General features: G+C 52.5%; 1 protein-coding gene across 1 annotated transcript in view; it reads right to left on the bottom strand.

Annotated features, from left to right (window-relative positions):
- LOC140411324 (equilibrative nucleobase transporter 1-like) overlaps window positions 1–19,361 on the bottom strand; it is an 82,040-nt gene extending 62,679 nt beyond the window's left edge. Inside the window, exons 1-4 of the mRNA XM_072500445.1 lie at window positions 19,166–19,361; window positions 10,575–10,707; window positions 9,836–9,882; window positions 6,056–6,132 (exon numbers count right to left, since the gene is read on the bottom strand). Coding sequence (XP_072356546.1) covers window positions 6,056–6,132; window positions 9,836–9,882; window positions 10,575–10,707; window positions 19,166–19,355 — 447 coding nt within the window. The 5' untranslated portion in view covers window positions 19,356–19,361. The remainder of the gene's footprint in view (window positions 1–6,055; window positions 6,133–9,835; window positions 9,883–10,574; window positions 10,708–19,165) is intronic.
- Between the last annotated feature and the right edge of the window lie 297 nt (window positions 19,362–19,658).

The raw sequence follows: 19,658 nt of genomic DNA, 5'->3' as shown, positions 1-19,658 counted from the left end.
CAGACAGTGCAGCGCTCTCGGAAAGTGCAGCGCTCCCGGACAGTGCAGCGCTCTCGGACAGTGCAGCGCTCTCGGACAGTGCAGCTCTCTCGGACAGTGCAACGCTCTTGGACAGTGCAGCGCTCTTGGACAGCACAGCGCTCTCGGACAGTGCAGCGCTCTCGGACCATGCAGCGCTCCTGGACAGTGCAGCGCTCTCGGACAGTGCAGCGCTCCCGGACAGTGCAGCTCTCTCGGACAGTGCAACGCTCTTGGACAGTGCAGCGCTCTTGGACAGTGCAGCGCTCTCGGACCATGCAGCGCTCCTGGACAGTGCAGCGCTCTCGGACAGTGCAGCGCTCCCGGACAGTGCAGCTCTCTCGGACAGTGCAGCGCTCCCGGACAGTGCAGCTCTCTCGGACAGTGCAGCGCTCTCGGACCATGCAGCGCTCCTGGACAGTGCAGCGCTCTCGGACAGTGCAGCGCTCTCGGACAGTGCAGCGCTCCCGGACAGTGCAGCTCTCTCGGACAGTGCAACGCTCTTGGACAGTGCAGCGCTCTTGGACAGCACAGCGCTCTCGGACAGTGCAGCGCTCTCGGACCATGCAGCGCTCCTGGACAGTGCAGCGCTCTCGGACAGTGCAGCGCTCCCAGACAGTGCAGCGTTCTCGGACAGTGCAACGCTCTTGGACAGTGCAGCGCTCTCGGACAGTGCAGCGCTCCCAGACAGTGCAGCGCTCTCGGACAGTGCAGCGCTCCCAGACAGTGCAGCGCTCCCAGACAGTGCAGCGCTCTCGGACAGTGCAGCGCTCTCGGACAGTGCAGCGCTCCCAGACAGTGCAGCGCTCTCGGACAGTGCAGCGCTCCCAGACCATGCAGCGCTCTCGGACAGTGCAGCGCTCCCAGACAGTGCAGCGGTCTCGGGCAGTGCAGCGCTCCCAGACAGTGCAGCGCTCTCGGACAGTGCAGCGCTCTCGGACAGTGCAGCGCTCTCGGACAGTGCAGCGCTCTCGGACAGTGCAGCGCTCTCGGACAGTGCAGCGCTCTCGGACAGTGCAGCGCTCCCAGACAGTGCAGCGCTCTCGGACAGTGCAGCGCTCCCAGACAGTGCAGCACTCTCGGACAGTGCAGCGCTCTCGGACAGTGCAGCACTCTCGGACAGTGCAGCACTCTCGGACAGTGCAGCGCTCTCGGACAGTGCAGCGCTCTCGGACAGTACAGCGCTCTCGGACAGTGCAGCGCTCTCGGACAGTACAGCGCTCTCGGACAGTGCAGCGCTCTCGGACAGTGCAGCGCTCTCGGACAGTGCAGCGCTCTCGGACAGTGCAACGCTCCCTGACAGTGCAGCGCTCCCAGACAGTGCAGCGCTCTCGGGCAGTGCAGCGCTCCCAGACAGTGCAGCGCTCTCGGACAGTGCTGCGCTCTCGGACAGTACAGCGCTCTCGGACAGTGCAGCGCTCTCGAACAGTGCAGCGCTCTCGGACAATGCAGCGCTCTCGGACAGTGCAGCGATCTCGGACAGTGCAGCACTTCCAGACAGTGCAGCGCTCTTGGACAGTGCAGTGCTCTCGGGCAGTGCAGCGCTCTCGGGCAGTGCAGCACTCTCGGACAGTGCAGCACTCTCGGACAGTGCAGCGCTCTCGGACAGTGCAGCGCTCTCGGACAGTGCAGCGCTCTCGGACAGTGCAGCGCTCTCGGACAGTGCAGCGCTCTCGGACAGTACAGCGCTCTCGGACGGTGCAGCGCTCTCGGACAGTGCAGCGCTCTCGGACAGTGCAGCGCTCTCGGACAGTGCAGCGCTCTCGGACAATGCAGCGCTCTCGGACAGTGCAGCGCTCTCGGACAGTGCAGCGCTCTCGGACAGTGCAGCGCTCTCGGACAGTGCAGCGCTCTCGGACAGTACAGCGCTCTCGGACAGTGCAGCGCTCTCGGACAGTGCAGCGCTCTCGGACAGTGCAGCGCTCCCAGACAGTGCAGCGCTCCCGGACAGTGCAGCACTCTCGGACAGTACAGCGCTCTCGGACAGTGCAGCGCTCTCGGACAGTGCAGCGCTCTCGGACAGTGCAGCGCTCTCGGACAGTGCAGCGCTCTCGGACAGTGCAGCGCTCTCGGACAGTGCAGCGCTCCCAGACAGTGCAGCGCTCTCGGGCAGTGCAGCGCTCCCAGACAGTGCAGCGCTCTCGGACAGTGCAGCGCTCTCGGACAGTGCAGCGCTCTCGGACAGTGCAGCGCTCTCGGACAGTGCAGCGCTCCCAGACCATGCAGCGCTCTCGGACAGTGCAGCGCTCCCAGACAGTGCAGCGCTCTCGGGCAGTGCAGCGCTCCCAGACAGTGCAGCGCTCTCGGACAGTGCAGCGCTCTCGGACAGTGCAGCGCTCTCGGACAGTGCAGCGCTCTCGGACAGTGCAGCGCTCTCGGGCAGAGCAGTGCCTCGGACAGTGCAACGCTCTCGGACAGTGCAGCACTCTCGGGCAGTGCAGCGCTCTCGGACAGAGCAGCGCTCCCGGACAGTGCAGCGCACTCGGACAGTGCAGCACTCTCGGACAGTGCAGCACTCTCGGACAGTGCGGAGCTCTCGGACAGTGCAGCGCTCCCAGACAGTGCAGCGCTCTCGGACAGTGCAGCGCTCTCGGACTGTGCAGCGCTCTCGGACAGTGCAGCGCTCTTGGACAGTGCAGCGCTCTCAGACAGTGCAGTGCTCTCGGACAGTGCAGCGCTCTCGGACAGTGCAGCGCTCTCGGACAGTGCAGCGCTCTCGGACAGTGCAGCGCTCCCGGACAGTGCAGCGCTCCCGGACTGTGCAGCGCTCTCGGACAGTGCAGCGCTCTCGGACAGTGCAGCGCTCTCGGACAGTGCAGCGCTCTCGGACAGTGCAGCGCTCTCGGACAGTGCAGCGCTCTCGGACAGTGCAGCGCTCCCGGACAGTGCAGCACTCTCGGGCAGTGCAGCACTCTCGGACAGTGCAGCGCTCTCGGGCAGTGCAGCGCTCTCGGACAGTGCAGCGCTCTCGGACAATGCAGCGCTCTCGGGCAGTGCAGCGCTCTCGGACAGTGCAGCGCTCTCGGACAATGCAGCGCTCTCGGACAGTGCAGCGCTCTCGGACAATGCAGCGCTCTCGGACAGTGCAGCGCTCTCGGACTGTGCAGCGCTCCCAGACAGTGCAGCGTTCTCGGACAGTGCAGCGCTCTCGGACAGTGCAGCGCTCCCAGACAGTGCAGCGCTCTCGGACAGTGCAGCGCTCTCGGACAGTGCAGCGCTCTCGGACAGTGCAGCGTCTCGGACTGTGCAGCGCTCTCGGACAATGCAGTGCTCTCGGACAGTGCAGCGCTCTCGGACAATGCAGCGCTCTCGGACAGTGCAGCGCTCTCGGACAGTGCAGCGCTCTCGGACTGTGCAGCGCTCTCGGACAATGCAGTGCTCTCGGACAGTGCAGCGCTCTCGGACTGTGCAGCGCTCTCTGACAATGCAGTGCTCTCGGACAGTGCAGTGCTCTCGGACAGTGCAGCGCTCTCGGACAATGCAGTGCTCTCGGACAGTGCAGCGCTCTCGGACAGTGCAGCGCTCTCGGACTGTGCAGCGCTCTCGGGCAGTGCAGCGCTCTCGGACAGTGCAGCGCTCTCGGACAATGCAGCGCTCTCGGACAGTGCAGCGCTCTCGGACAGTGCAGCGCTCTCGGACTGTGCAGCGCTCCCAGACAGTGCAGCGTTCTCGGACAGTGCAGCGCTCTCGGACAGTGCAGCGCTCCCAGACAGTGCAGCGTTCTCGGACAGTGCAGCGCTCTCGGACAGTGGTGCGCTCTCGGACAGTTCAGCGCTCCCAGACAGTGCAGCGTTCTCGGACAGTGCAGCGCTCTCGGACAGTGCAGCGCTCTCGGACAGTGCAGCGCTCTCGGACAGTGCAGCGCTCTCGGACTGTGCAGCGCTCCCAGACAGTGCAGCGTTCTCGGACAGTGCAGCGCTCTCGGACAGTGCAGCGCTCCCAGACAGTGCAGCGTTCTCGGACAGTGCAGCGCTCTCGGACGGTGCAGCGCTCTCGGACAGTGCAGCGCTCTCGGACAATGCAGTGCTCTCGGACAGTTCAGCACTCTCGGACAGTGCAGCGCTCTCGGACAGTGCAGCGCTGTCGGGCAGTGCAGCACTCTCGGACAGTGCAGCGCTCTCGGACAGTGCAGCGCTCTCGGACAGTGCAGCGCTCTCGGACAATGCAGCGCTCCCAGACAGTGCAGCGCTCTCGGACAATGCAGCGTGACCAGACAGTGCAGCGCTCTCGGACAGTTCAGCACTCTCGGACAATGCTGCGCTCCCAGACAGTGCAGCGCTCTCGGACAATGCAGCGTGACCAGACAGTGCAGCGCTCTCGGACAATGCAGCGTGACCAGACAGTGCAGCGCTCTCGGACAGTGCAGCGCTCTCGGACAATGCAGCGCTCCCAGACAGTGCAGCGCTCTCGGACAATGCAGCGTGACCAGACAGTGCAGCGCTCTCGGACAGTGCAGCGCTCTCGGACAGTGCAGCGCTCTCGGACAGTTCAGCGCTCTCGGACAATGCTGCGCTCTCGGACAGTGCAGCGCTCTCGGACTGTGCAGCGCTCCCAGACAGTGCAGCGTTCTCGGACAGTGCAGCGCTCTCGGACAGTGGTGCGCTCTCGGACAGTTCAGCGCTACCGGACGGTGCAGCGCTCTCGGACAGTGCAGTGCTCTCGGACAGTGCAGCGCTCTCGGACAGTGCAGCGCTCTCGGACAGTGCAGCACTCCCGGACAGTGCAGCGCTCTCGGACAGTGCAGCGCTCCCGGACAATGCAGTGCTCTCGGACAGTGCAGCGCTACCGGACGGTGCAGCGCTCTCGGACAGTGCAGTGCTCTCGGACAGTGCAGCGCTCTCGGACAGTGCAGCGCTCTCGGACAATGCAGCGCTCTCGGACAGTGCATCGCTCTCGGACAGTGCAGCGCTCCCGGACAGTGCAGCGTTCTCGGACAGTGCAGCGCTCTCGGACAATGCAGCACTCTCGGTCAGTGCAGCACTCCCAGACAGTGCAGCGCTCTCGGACAGTGCAGCGCTCTCGGACTGTGCAGCGCTCTCGGACAGTGCAGCGCTCTCGGACAGTGCAGCGCTCTCGGACAGTGCAGCACTCTCGGACTGTGCAGAGCTCCCAGACCATGCAGCACTCTCGGTCAGTGCAGCACTCCCAGACAGTGCAGCGCTCTCGGACAGTGCAGCGCTCCCAGACAGTGCAGCGCTCTCGGACAGTGCAGCGCTCTCGGACAGTGCAGCGCTCCCAGACAGTGCAGCGCTCTCGGACAGTGCAGCGCTCTCGGCCAGTGCAGCGCTCTCGGCCAGTGCAGCACTCTCTGACAGTGCAGCGCTCTCGGACAGTGCAGCACTCTCGGACAGTGCAGCGCTCTCGGACAGTGCAGCGCTCTCGGACAGTGCAGCGCTCCCGGACAGTGCAGCGCTCTCGGACTGTGCAGCGCTCCCAGACAGTGCAGCGTTCTCGGACAGTGCAGCGCTCTCGGACAGAGCAGCGCTCTCGGACAGTGCAGCGCTCTCGGACAGTGCAGCGCTCTCGGACAGTGCAGCGCTCCCAGACAGTGCAGCGCTCTCGGACAGTGCAGCGCTCTCGGACAGTGCAGCGCTCCCGGACAGTGCAGCGCTCCCGGGCAGTGCAGCGCTCTCGGACAGTGCAGCGCTCTCGGACGGTGCAGCGCTCTCGGACAGTGCAGCGCTCTCGGACAGTGCAGCGCTCCCGGGCAGTGCAGCGCTCTCGGACAGTGCAGCGCTCTCGGACAGTGCAGCGCTCTCCGACAGTGCAGCGTTCTCGGAGCATGCACTGCTCTCAGTCAGTGCAGCGCAGTGAAGGGCTCTCGGACAGTGCAGCGCTCTCGGACAGTGCAGCGCTCTCGGACAGTGCAGCGCTCTCGGACAGTGCAGCGCTCCCGGACAGTGCAGCGCTCCCGGACTGTGCAGCGCTCTCCGACAGTGCAGCACTCTCGGTCAGTGCAGCGCTCTCCAGGACAGTGAAGGGCTCTCGGACAGTGCGGCGCCCTCGGGCAGTGCAGCGCACCTAGACAGATAAATACCTGCATGTTTGTAATGAAGAGCATTGATCCACCAATTGCCATGAGAGTGAGGGCAGGGAACAGCAATATTGCGGAGGCTGCAAAAAGGAGGGTGCCAATGTGAGAACTCTGAGCCATCTTCAGAAGCAATAAAGAATTGAATGAAGAAGGGAGACTTCTGCCTCTCGCGTCTGCACCGACACATGGGAAGCACCTGATCCCTTTACCTGATCCCATTTGCCAGCAAGTGGCACATAGCCTTGAATGTTACGGCGTGCCAAGTACTCATATTTTTAAAAGATATCAAGCAACCCGCTTCGAGTACCCTCCAGGCATTCCATTCCAGACCGTCAACACTCTGACTAAAACGTGTTTTTGTCAAATCTCCCCCAAACCTCCTGCCCCTCAAGTTCACAGTGTGTCGCCTCGTGACCTACGCTTCAACTATAAGGAACAGCTGCTTCCTCTCCATGCCCCTCATTATCTTGTCCACCTCCATCATGTCACCCCTTCAATCTTCTCTGCTCCAGAGAAAACCACTCGAGCCTATCCAACCTCTCTTCATAACTTAAATGTTTCATTCCAGGTAATACCCTGGTGAATCTGGAAAATTACCCGTATTTTCCAAAATATGTTAGGTGGGGTAACTGGGTTACGGGGATAGGGTAGAAGTGTGGGTTTAGGTCGGGTGCTCTTTCCAAGGGTCAGTGCAGACTCGATGGGCCGAATGGCCTCCTTCTGTACTGTAAATTCGATGATTCTCTGAATCACCTCTCCGCCCATTCCAGTGCAATCTCTTCCAAACTATAATGTGGCAAATGTAGTTTATTTTACATAGTAACATTCGGGATCTCCAAACATCCTAAATGTATTCACCGCAAACAGAGTAGTATATTTTTTCAAGTATCTTCCTTCATTAAATATGAAAACAAAGGCAGACAGTTTCGGTGGAGTAAGATGGTCAAAGCAAGCATTCTTCTAAAGAACCGCCCAGAGCATTAATGATTCAGATTCTCCTATCAGCAATTCGGCCAAGGGGGTAGCCACAGATGTGTTAAAGGCAGTGCATTAACGTCTCTTCAGCCTTTCAAACCGAAGCATTGTGTCCCACAGCGAGCAGACAGCCACCCTCACATGTATCTGCGAGTACGGTTAGCAAGGAAAAGGAGCGGTGAGGTCTCCAAACCTCTTCATGTCATCAGCTCCAATTGCTACCTTTACCGTCACCATCCTGGCTGAGTTAACATTTGTTTTTTTTGTAAAGATGTTTTTTAAATAATTGAATATTTAAGCATTTTAATTGCTATTATTAATTTGTACTGGAGTATTGATGATGGGTGTGTTTGATGAATTGTCGGTTGGGACATTGCCCGCTGTGGTGATATATTCTTTCTTAAGATGGATTGAGATCAGGTGAATGTCGTCAGGGTTGCGAACGAGACAGAGAGAATTCAGGGAACATAAGTATCGGTAGGGATAGTGATGATAGTTTCAATGTGGATTGTGACCATTGTCCGAATAGGATGCAGTGCTTGGTAGTAGATGGAAAGTATTCCGCCTGGTGGTCGGTGACCAGTGGTGTCCCGCAAGGATCTGTTCTGGGACCTCTGCCCTTTGTGGTTTTCATAAATGACTTGGATGAGGAAGTGGAAGGGTGGGTTAGTAAGTTTGCCGATGACACAAAGGTTGATGGAGTTGTAGATAGTGTTGAGGGTTGTTTCAGGTTACAACAGGACATTGACAGGATGCAGGGGGGGCTGAGAAGTGGCAGATGGAGTTCAACCTTGATAAATGTGAAGTGATTAATTTTGGAAGGTCGAATTTGAATGCTGAATACAGGGTTGAACAGAGGATTCTTGGAAGTGTGGAGGAACAGAGGGATCTTGGGGTACATAGATCCCTCAAAGTTGCCACCCAGGTTGATAGGGTTGTTAAGAAGGCGTATGGTGTGTTGGATTTCATTAACAGGGGGATTGAGTTTAAGAGCTGCGAGGTTTTGTTGCAACTTTATAAAACCCTAGTTAGACCACACTTGGAATATTGTGTCCAGTTCTGGTCGCCTCATTATAGGAAGGATGTGGATGCTTTGGAGAGGGTACAGAGGAGATTTACCAAGATGCTGCCTGGACTGGAGGGCATGTCTTATGAAGAAAGGTTGAGGGAGCCCGGGCTTTTCTCACTGGAGCAAAGAAGGCAGAGAGGTGACTTGATAGAGGTGTACAAGGTGATGAGAGGCATGGACAGAGTGGATAGCCAGAGACTTTCCCCCAGCGTGGAAATGTCTGTCACGAGGGGACATAATTTTAAGGTGATTGGAGGAAGGTATAGGGGAGATGTCAGCGGTCGGTTCTTTACACAGAGAGTGGTGGGTGTGTGGAATGCACTGCCAGCAGAGGTGGTGGAGTCAGAGTCATTCGGGGCATTTAAGCGACTCTTGGACAGGCACATGGACAGCAGTAAATTGAAGGGGTGTAGGTTATGTTGATCTTAGATTAGGATAAATGATCAGCACAACATCGTGGGCTAAAGGGCCTATACTGTCCTATGTTCTATGTTTGCATAGTGGATAGTGTAGGTGGGAAATGAGGGCCGCAGACGCTGAGGTTTGGCAAGTACTGTTGGACGGTGAGTACGGGGCAACTTACACTTTGGGACCTGTTCAGATAAATATCCAATTCCACCTTGAATGTATCAATCCCAGCAGCAACCGTTGTACTGAAGCACACGTCATTCCTGATCGGATATGCCCACTTCGTGAACGTTTTTACTCAGGTTGTCACAGCTTCTGTTGCAAATGCCTTAAATCTGTGTCCACTTCTTTTTACTTATATAAATTTAGATAACCTAATTCATTTTTCCAATTAACGGGCAATTTAGCGTGTTCAATCCACCTACCCTGCGCATCTTTGGCTTGTGGGGGCGAAACCCACGCAAACACGGGGAGAATGTGCAAACTCCACACGGACAGTGACCCAGAGCCGGGTTCGAACCTGGGACCTCAGCGCCGTGAGGCCGCAGTGCTAACCACTGCACCCCCGTGCTGCCCCTCAATCTGTGTCCACTTCTTCACGATCATTCCACCGCGGGCAACAGTTTATTTCTATGTAATTTGTTTCGGGCCCTCATGATTTTGAATGGCTCGAAACAATCTCCTCCAAATCGTATTTTTTCGGAGCACAGCTCCTTCCTCGGGTGAATGAAGATGTAAGTTCCAGAAACACATATATAGACAAAGTCAATGATGCAAGACGATACTTTGAATACGAGTCTTTGCAGGTAATTAAGTCTTTACAGAGCCAGAGAATGGGGTAATCCCAGGTTAAAGAGGTGTGAATTGTCTCAAGCCAAGACAGTTCTATCTAATAATAATCGCTTATTGCCACAAGGAGGCTTCAATGAAGTTACTGTGAAAAGCCCCTAGTCGCCACATTCCGGCGCCTGTTCGGGGAGGCCGGTACAGGAATTGAACCCGCGCTGATGGCCTTGTTCTGCATTACAAGCCAGCTGTTTAACCCACTGTGCTAAACCAGCCCCTCGAATCGGCCCTTAGGCGGCAGAATCTGCCTTACTATCTGTCTGTCTGTCTGTCTCTCTCTATCTATCTGTCTATCTGTCTGTCTATCTATCGATATCTACTTATCCATCTATTTATCCATCTGTTTATCCATCTATCTATCTATGGCGCTATGTAACATTCGGCATTTATCAATCTATCTATCTCCTACTTCCTCTCCTCCAAATGGATCAGATCATTATTTTTTCATTTCCATCATGGAAGACATTGGATGAAGATAGACTCACCAGCAGTTGAGAAGGCGATCATCAGTGCGGCTGCGGTATAAAATGTTCTGGAGAGTTAAGAAGAAATTTGCTTTGAACTGCATCATTTGTGCACTCCCTTCTCATTCCCATCACGCCCCTCCCACTCCTCCCATCAAGGAATACCATGAAGTCCTAGTTCTGTTGTGCCTTCTACCGCTTCGGAATTATCAAAGTTCTTCACAGCCAATGACATTTAGAAACAAGGACTTAGGCTACGTAATGCAGACACCAGCTGATCAATCATTTGTGAATGCCGATGTTGATCTGAATATGAGTATTGTCTCTGAGCACTCCATTGGGAGGCATGTGGCCATTAGAAACATAGGAATGCGGAAAGTATTCCTCAAGGTTCGGCACAACATCGTGGGCCGAAGGGCCTGTTCTGTGCTGTATTTTTCTATGTTCTATGTTCTACGGTCTCGGAGAGATGTGAGAGGAGAGTTGCCTGAATTGTCCCAGGGACGATGGGCTTCATTTGATGTGGAGACAATCAATATTTATTTTGAAAGCATGGACGATTCTGGGTAAATCGAACTGCCAACAAGCAGAGGGAGTTTTGATGGGATCTCTTCAGCGAAGAAGATAGGGACTGCCAATCCAGGGTGTGGCCCCACCCACAGCAAGTTTTGCTGACCAGAGAGTTGAACTCGGCAGCACAAAATATCCTCTGAAGGAGGCCCTGGCGACGCGTAAACTTAAATAATCAGGAAAAACTTACATGGCCAGGATCCTGGTCACCATGGTCCCGAGGTAGTCAAACACAACACCGCTGGGAAAAGCAAAGAAGCTAAAGGCGAATGCAGCGATGGTGAAGACAAGTGTGAAACGATCGTCCTGCAGATCACAGCCAACTGAGCGAGGACTAGTAGGAGCTGGAGGGAGACAGGAAGCAATTGAAAAATGAAGAAGGCAATATGTTTTTTAAAATACATTTAGAGTGGAATATTTTTTTTTCAGTCCAGGGGCAATTTAGCGGAGCCAGCCCTGCACTGCACATCTGGGTTGTGAGGGTGAGATCCATGCAGATAATGTGCACACATCCGTGGGTGGGGTCGAACCCGTGTCTTCGGCGCCGTGAGGCAGCAGTGCTAATCACTGAGCCACCGTGCCACCCACGAAGAAAACAACATTAACCACCTTTAACAAACCTATGGTGCCCCAAAGGGCTTCACTGCCGACGCAATACATTTGACCTGTGATCACGGGTTTGGGAATTCAGATACCCCTCTCCTCTCTCTCTTCACCCGCTCAGATATCCTACATCAATCCCTCCTCTCAAAAACCTTCTTCTCACTCTCCATATCCGACCCTCCTCCTCCTGTTTCTCCGATCATCTATTCTAACTTTCTCACCACGCCCCCCATTACTGTACTATCTTTCTCCACCTGCTCAATTTTTCCGCTCTCTCCCTCTCTCCTCTCCCGCTCTCCCTATTTGTTTATTTCTTAACCCTCAGCTCAAACCATCCTGCGCTCCCCTGATCTCTCTCTTTAGAGCAGTGGCACCACGGCTGGCTCTGATGTTCAGCAGGGAGGGTCAAAGCGCAGAAGAGCAATAGTCATAGGGGACTCAACAGTCAGGGGCACAGATAGACGCTTCTGTGGACGTGAAAGAGACTCCAGGATGGTATGTTGCCTCCCTGGTGCCAGGGTCCAGGATGTCTCCGAACGGGTAGAGGGCATCCTGAAGGGGGAGGGCAAACAGGCAGAGGTCGTTGTACATATTGGTACTAACGACATAGGCAGGAAGGGGCATGAGGTCCTGCAGCAGGAGTTCAGGGAGCTAGGCAGAAAGTTAAAAGACAGGACCTCTGGGGTTGTAATCTCGGGATTACGCCCTGTGCCATGTGCCAGCGAGGCTAGAAATATGAAGACAGAGCAGCTAAACACGTGGCTAAACAGCTGGTGTAGGAGGGAGGGTGTTATCTGGACTACTTGGAGCTCTTCCGGGGCAGATGTGACCTGTATAAGAAGGATCGGTTGCATCTAAACTGGAGAGGCATAAATATCCTGGCCACGAGGTTTGCTAGTGTCACACGGGAGGGTTTAAACTAGTATGGGGGGGGGGGGGTGGGTACCGGAGCAATAGGTCAGAAGATGAGAGCATTGAGGGAGAACTAGGGAATAGGGACAGTGTGGCTCAGAGGAAGAGCAGACAGGGAGATGTTGCTGACCACAGCGGGTCTGGTGACCTGAAGTTCATATGTTTCAATGCAAGAAGTATTACGGGTAAGGCAGATGAACGTAGAGCTTGGATTAGTACTTGGAACTATGATGTTGTTGCCATTACAGAGACCTGGTTGAGGGAAGGACAGGATTGGCAGTTAAACGTTCCAGGATTTAGATGTTTCAGGCGGGATAGAGGGGGATGTAGAAGGGGTGGCGGAGTTGCGCTACTGGTTAGGAAGAATATCACAGCTGTACTACGAAAGGACACCTCAGAGGGCAGTGGGGCTATATGGGTAGAGATCAGGAATAAGAAGGGTGCAGTCACAATGTTGGGGGTTTACTACAGGCCTCCCAACAGCCAGCAGGGGAAAGAGGAGCAGATAGGTAGATAGATTTTGGAAAGGAGTAAAAGCCACAGGGTTGTTGTGATGGGCGACTTCAACTTCCCCAATATTGACTGGGACTCACTTAGTGCTAGGGACGTGGACGGGGCAGAGTTTGTAAGGAGCATCCAGGAGGGCTTCTACAATATGTAGATAGTCGAACTAGGGAAAGGGCTGTACTGGACCTGGTATTGGGAAATGAGCCCGGCCAGGTGGTAGAAGTTTCAGTAGGGGAGCATTTCGGTAACAGTGACCACAATTCAGTAAGTTTTAAACTGCTGGTGGACAAGGATAAGAGTGGTCCTAGGATGAATGTAGTAAATTGAGGGAAGGCTAATTATAACAATATTAGGCGGTAACTAGAACCTAGATTGGGGGCGGATGTTTGAGGGTAAATCAACATCTGACATGTGGGAAGCTTTCAAATGTCAGTTGAAATGAATTCAGGACCAGCATGTTCCTGTGAGGAAGAAGGATAAATACGGCAATTTTCGGGAACCTTGGATAACGAGAGATATTATAGGCCTCGTCAAAAAGAAAAAGGAGGCATTTGTCAGGGCGAGAAGGCTGGGAACAGACGAAGCCTGTGTGGAATATAAGGAAAGTAGGAAGGCACTTAAGCAAGGAGTCAGGAGGGCTAAAAGGGGTCACGAAAAGTCGTTGGCAAATAGGTTTAAGGAAAATCCCAAGGCTTTTTACACGTACATAAAAACCAAAAGGGTAGCCAGGGGAAGGGTTGGCCCACTGAAGGACAGGGAAGGAAATCTATGTGTGAAGTCAGAGGAAATGGACGAGGTATAAATGAATACTTTGTATCAGTATTCAGCAAAGAGAAGGAATTGCTGGATGCTGAGTCTGGAGACGGTGTGTAGATAGCCTGGGTCACATTGAGATCCAAAAAGACGAGGTGTTGGGTGTCTTGAAAAATAGTAAGGTAGATAAGTCTCCAGGGCCTGATGGGATCAACTCCAGAATACTGAAGGAGGCTAGAGAGGAAATTGCTGAAGCCTTGACAGAAATCTTTGGATCCTCGCTGTCTTCAGGTGATGTCCCGGAGGACTGGAGAACAGCCAATGTTGTTCCTTTGTTTAAGAAGGGTAGCAAGGATAATCCGGGGAACTACAGGCCGATGAGCCTTACTTCAGTGGTAGGGAAATTACTGGAGAGAATTCTTCGAGACAGGATCTTCTCCCATTTGGAAGCGTATTAGCGGGAGGCAGCACGGTTTTGTGAAGGAGAGGTCATGTCTCACGAACTTAATGGAGTTTTTCGAAGAGGTCACAAAGATGATTGATGCAGGTAGGGCAGTGGATGTTGTCAATATCGACTTCAGTAAGGCCTTTAATAAGCTCCCTCATGGCAGACTGGTACAAAGGGTGAAGTCACATGGGATCAGGGCTGAGCTGGCAAGATGGATACAGACCCGGCTAGGTCATACAAGGCAGAGAGTCGCAATGGAAGGATTCTTTTCTGATTGGAGTGTTGTAACTAGTGGTGTTCCGCAGGGATCAGTGCTGGGACTTTTGCTGTTTGTAGTATATATAAATGAGGAAAATGTAACTGGTCTGATTGGTAACTTTGCAGACGACACAAAGGTTGGTGGAATCGCAGATAACAATGAGGACTGTCAGAGGATACAGCAGGATTTAGATTGTTTGGAGACGTGGGCAGAGAGATGGCAGATGGAGTTTAATCCGGATAAATGTGAGGCAGTGCATTTTGGAAGGTCGAATGCAGGTAGGGAATATGCAGTGAATGGTAGAACCCTCAAGAGCATTGACAGTCAAAGAGATCTAGATGTACAGGTCCACAGGTCACTGAAAGGGGCAACACAGGTGGAGAAGGTGGTCAAGAAGGCATGGGGCATGCTTGCCTTCATTGGCCGGGGCATTGAGTATAAGAATTGGCAAGTCATGTGGCAGCTGTATAGAACCTTAGGTTTAAGGAAAATCCCAAGGCTTTTTACACATACAACCAAAAGGGTAGCCAGGAGAAGGGTTGGCCCACTGAAGGACAGGGAAGGAAATCTATGTGTGGAGCCAGAGGAAATGGACGAGGTATAAATGAATACTTTGTATCAGTATTCACCAAAGAGAAGGAATTGCTGGATGCTGAGTCTGGAGACGGTGTGTAGATAGCCTGGGTCACATTGAGATCCAAAAAGACGAGGTGTTGGGCGTCTTGAAAAATATTAAGGTAGATAAGTCCCCAGACCTGATGGGATCTACCCCAGAATACTGAAGGAGGCTAGAGAGGAAATTGCTGAGGCTTTGACAAAAATCTTTGGATCCGCACTATCTTCAGGTGATGTCCCGGAGGACTGGAGAATAGCCAATGTCTTTCCTTTGCTTAAGAAGGGTAGCAAGGATAATCCAGGGAACTATAGGCCGATGAGCCTTACTTCAGCGGTAGGGAAATTACTGGAGAGAATTCTTCGAGACAGGATCTACCCCCATTTGGAAGCAAATGGACGTATTAGCTTGAGATTGGATGGTTTTGTGAAGGGGAGGTCGTGTCTCACTAACTTGATGGAGTTTTTAGAAGAGGTCGCAAAGATGATTGATGCAGGTAGGGCAGTGGGTGTTGTCTATATGGACTTCAGTAAGGCCTTTGACAAGGTCCCTCATGGCAGACTGGTACAAAAGGTGAAGTCACACGGGATCAGGGGTGAGCTGGCAAGATGGATACAGAACCGGCTAGGTCACAGAAGGCAGAGAGTAGCAATGGAAGGATGCTTTTCTGAGTGGAGTGCTGTGACCAGTGGTGTTCCACAGGGATCAGTGCTGGGACCTTTGCTGTTCGTAGTATATATAAATGATGTGGAGGAAAATGTAACTGGTCTGATTGGTAAGTTTGCAGACGACACAAAGGTTGGTGGAATTGCGGATAGCGATGAGGACTGTCTGAGGTTACAGCAGGATTTAGATCGTTTGGAAACTTGGTCGGAGAGATGGCAGATGGAGTTGAATCCGGACAAATGTGAGGTAATGCATTTTGGAAGGTCTAATGCAGGTAGGGAATATACAGTGAATGGTAGAAACCTCTGGAGTATTAACAGTCAAAGAGATCTAGGTGTACAGGTCCACAGGTCACTGAAAGGGGCAACACAGGTTGAGAAGGTAGTCAAGAAGACATAGGGCATGCTTGCCTTCATTGGCCGGGGCATTGAGTCTAAGAATTGGCAAGTCATGTTGCAGCTGTATAGAACCTTAGTTAGGCCACACTTGGAGTATAGTGTTCAATTCTGGTCGCCACACTACCAGAAGGATGTGGAGGCTTTAGAGAGGGTGAAGAAGAGATTTACCAGAATGTTGCCTGGTATGGAGGGCATTAACTATGAGGAGCGTTTGAATAAACCCGGTTTCTTCTCACTGGAACGATGGAGGTTGAGGGGCGACCTGATAGAGGTCTACAAAATTATGAGGGCCATAGACAGAGTGGATAGTCAGAGGCTTTTCCCCAGGGTAGAGGGGTCAATTACTAGGGGGCATAGGTTTAAGGTAAGAGGGGCAAGTTTTAGAGTAGATGTACGAGGCAAGTTTTTTACACAGAGGGTAGTGGGTACCTGAAACTCGTTGCCAGAGGAGGTAGTGGAAGCAGGAATGATAGTGACATTTAAGGGGCATCTTGACAAATACATGAATAGGATGGGAATAGAGGGATACGGACCCAGAAAGTGTAGACGATTTTAGTTTAGACGGGCAGCATGGTCGGTACGGGCTTGGTGGTCCGAAGGGCCTGTTCCTGTGCTGTACTTTTCTTTGTTCTTTGTTCATTGTTTATCCCATATCACACTCTCCCTTCCGTCCGTTACTGCTCGACTACCTTCACTCCCTCCTTCTCTCACTCTGTGGGTCCTCTGTCATTGCCCCACGCTCCCCTTACGCTTTGTCCCCCTTTCTACCCTCTCTCTCACTTACGTCTCCTTCCTCTTTCCTTGCCTCCCATGCCTTACCTGTTTCTCTTACTTTCTCTTTTCTTCGAAATATCTCCATTGCTCCCGCTCCCCATCCTTTGTTAGATGTTTTAGTTGCTGTGATATGAAGAGTCTAAAGTTCTGTTCCTTTTTCACAAACACACATTTATTTCATTCCAACAGCCTTTGCACAAAACGCTAACTGTACATCACCTGACAGAGGCCACCTGAAGCCCCTTTACATATCAGTGTCAATTAATGGATAGTTAACATAAATGATTCAACTAATTGCAATGTCTCTTAACCCATTACTTAACATCCTTCTCACTAACACCACCCCCACTACCATCCCTCACCCTCTCTTGTTCCCTATGCTCTGTTTACTCTCCATCATTCTCTACCCCTTCATTCCTCCACCATCTCTTCTACCATCCTCTCCGCTTACCTTTCTTGCCTCCTGCACCATATTCCTACTTTCGGTACTCTTCACCTCTCAACATCTCCTTCCTTTACATATCCTTGTTTAACCCTCCTTTGCGCTTTCTCTCTCATCTACCCATCCACTTCCTTTCTTTGTTCCCTGCTATCTCTCTATCATCTCCGTCTCTCTCTTCCTGTTTCTCCTCCTCCTCCTCCCTCCGAAGCATAATTCATTGCGCTTTCCCTCTCTCTCTCCGCCGGAAACTCCTTCTCTCCGTCTATAACCATTTATCCACCTCTCATCAGAACCAGTGTTCCACCCCTTTACTTCTCCTTTCCCATTTTCATTTTTGCTTCTCTTTCGCTTTTCCTTTCCTAAATTTCCCCACCACACATTTACATTTAATTCTTCCATCCCGCCACATACCCTCTCCCGTTCTCCCTATTCCTCTGTTCCTGCCTCTTACTCTCATCCTTACCTCTCCACTCTGACTCTTCTCGATGTTCTCCTCGGTTTCTACTTGTCCTCTCGGTTTCTTTACCACTTTGTGCATTTTTCCCACTTCTCTTCATATCATTCCCTGTCTCTGAACTCGCCTCCCCTCCATCTAACCCAGTCCCTCCATTAATGTTGTACCCTGTTTATATTTATCTTTCCTATTCGTTCCTATTTATCTTTCCATTCCATTCGCCCAGCCTTCCCACTCGACCTATCCACAGCCTTTCAATCATCCCTTATCTCTCCTCTCCCTCCTCCTGCTCTCTTCCCATCTGCATCTCCCTTTTTTCATCCTCTACATCTATGTGTCTCCTCCCTGTCTGATACTCCATGCTCTCTCTTGTTCCATCTCTTCTACCCCCTCAGTATTTCCTCTTTAAAGTTCCTTTTCCCGCTGCCTCTTCCCACTTACATCCCTCTGCTCTTACACCACACTCCCCACCCTTTCTCGGTACCTCTTCCTCCTCTCTCACTCCATAGGCAACTCAATCGATCCCTCTTTCTACATTTCGCATTATAATCTCCCCAATTCTCTCCCTCTTCACCACCTCCTCTTCCACCAGCTCTCCCATTCACTTTCCTGCCTTCAGCCAGTATTCTGGCTTCATTTCCCTTTGTCCTGTTGCATTATCCTTTACTTCCTCTCCACCCCATATTTCTCTTCTTTTTGTGTTTGATCCTTTCTGCTGTCAGCCTTTATTTTTTTTTTTTTATCAGTACAGCACAGTACAGGCCCTTCAGCCCACGATGTTGTGCCGACAATTTATCCTAATCTAAGATCAACCTAACCTACACCCCTTCAATTTACTGCTGTCATGTGCCGTCCAAGAGTCGCTTAAATGTCCCTCATAACTCTGACTCCACCACCTCTGCTGGCCGTGCATTCCACGCACCCACCACTCTCTGTGTAAAGAACCTACCTCTGACATCTCCCCTATAGAACATAGAACATAGTTATCTCCCTCCCTTCCTTCTACTCCTCTCCACAATCAGAACTACACAATCAGAGCGATATCTCCCATTCTCTTTCCTTCCAGCTCCTTGCTTTCTTTCTCCCCGCTCCACTGATCTCTGTTCCGGAGTTTACTGATGCCTGTGCACTCTTTGTCTTTCCCATTTCTCTCTCTCCTAATTCACCCTGTCCTTTTGGTTTATTTGGCTGTTTCCCGTCAAGTCTGGAGCTTGACTCGATCGTCCTCTCTATCACCTTTGATAATTGACCTTCATGCTTGCTGAAACTGATAACCTTTCCTTTCTCTCTCCAATACCTCAGTTGTTTGAACACCTCAATCAGCTCTCCTGTGCACTTCACGGCAGTTGTTTACCGCTGCATAATCCAACTCAATCTCCTTTGACATTGACCAAGGCCAACTTCTTCTTTCAAAGTGCAGAGCCCAGTATCAGAAAAAGAAATCCAATTATTGCCAAAGTGGTATTTTACACAGGTTTATTTTCCCTTCCTTCGTTGTACTTAATTCCCTGATTGAAAAAGAAGAGTGTGCACATCTCTGACCGGATTGGGTGTGGAATGGGGGATTATTTGAAGACCCAGACACTGACGGAGTGGTTATGAAATGAAATGAAATGAAAATCGCTTATTGTCACAAGTAGGCTTCAATGAAGTTACTGTGAAAAGCCCCTAGTCGACACATTCCGGCGCCTGTTCGGGGAGGCTGGTACGGGAATTGAACCGTGCTGCTGGCCTGCCTTGGTCTGCTTTCAAAGCCAGCGATTTAGCCCTGTGCTAAATCAACACAAGTTTAATCTGACATGGATTCAACCTCTGGACAGTTGAAAACTGTGTCTCTCTGCCCCTCAGTCTCTCCTCCCTCTTGCTCTGTCTCTCGCTGTGCCCCAACCTTGTCCGCCACGCCCACGGTACAACCAATTTACAGACAGCCACACATTGTTACACAAACTTACCGGAGCCATTCCTCGCTCCACCACTGCTGGTGTTGTGGAGTGTGTCACAGACATCCATGAAATATTCCTCCTCTTTCAGCACGAAGACTAGTGAGGCCCATCCGAAGATCACCCCCGTGAAGCCCAGACATTCGATCAGCCCAGTGGTAAAGCACAAGTACAATTTGCACCTCTCTCCCAGAGACTGCATCTGGCCGAACTCCTGGTGAACTCCCTTTAATACAATAGAAACGTTTGGTTACTCTGGCTGAGAGGAACAGAAAGTTCCATTTACACAACATCTCTCACCACGGCAGGACATCGGCAATAGTTGAGCAGAGAGTGCAGGGCATTTCCCAAGTGCAGTCATTACTGAAATGAAATGAAATGACGTGCAAATCGCTTATTGTCACAAGTCGGCTTCAAATGAAGTTACTGTGAAAAGCCCCTTGTGGCCACATTCCAGCGCCTGTTCGGGGAGGCTGGTACGGGAATCGAACCGTGCTGCTTGGCT

This window comes from Scyliorhinus torazame, chromosome 4, assembly GCF_047496885.1.
Source record: "Scyliorhinus torazame isolate Kashiwa2021f chromosome 4, sScyTor2.1, whole genome shotgun sequence".
In the NCBI taxonomy this organism is placed as follows: domain Eukaryota; kingdom Metazoa; phylum Chordata; class Chondrichthyes; order Carcharhiniformes; family Scyliorhinidae; genus Scyliorhinus; species Scyliorhinus torazame.
Note: the sequence above shows the minus strand (reverse complement) of the source record. Positions and strands in the feature narration are given on the sequence as shown.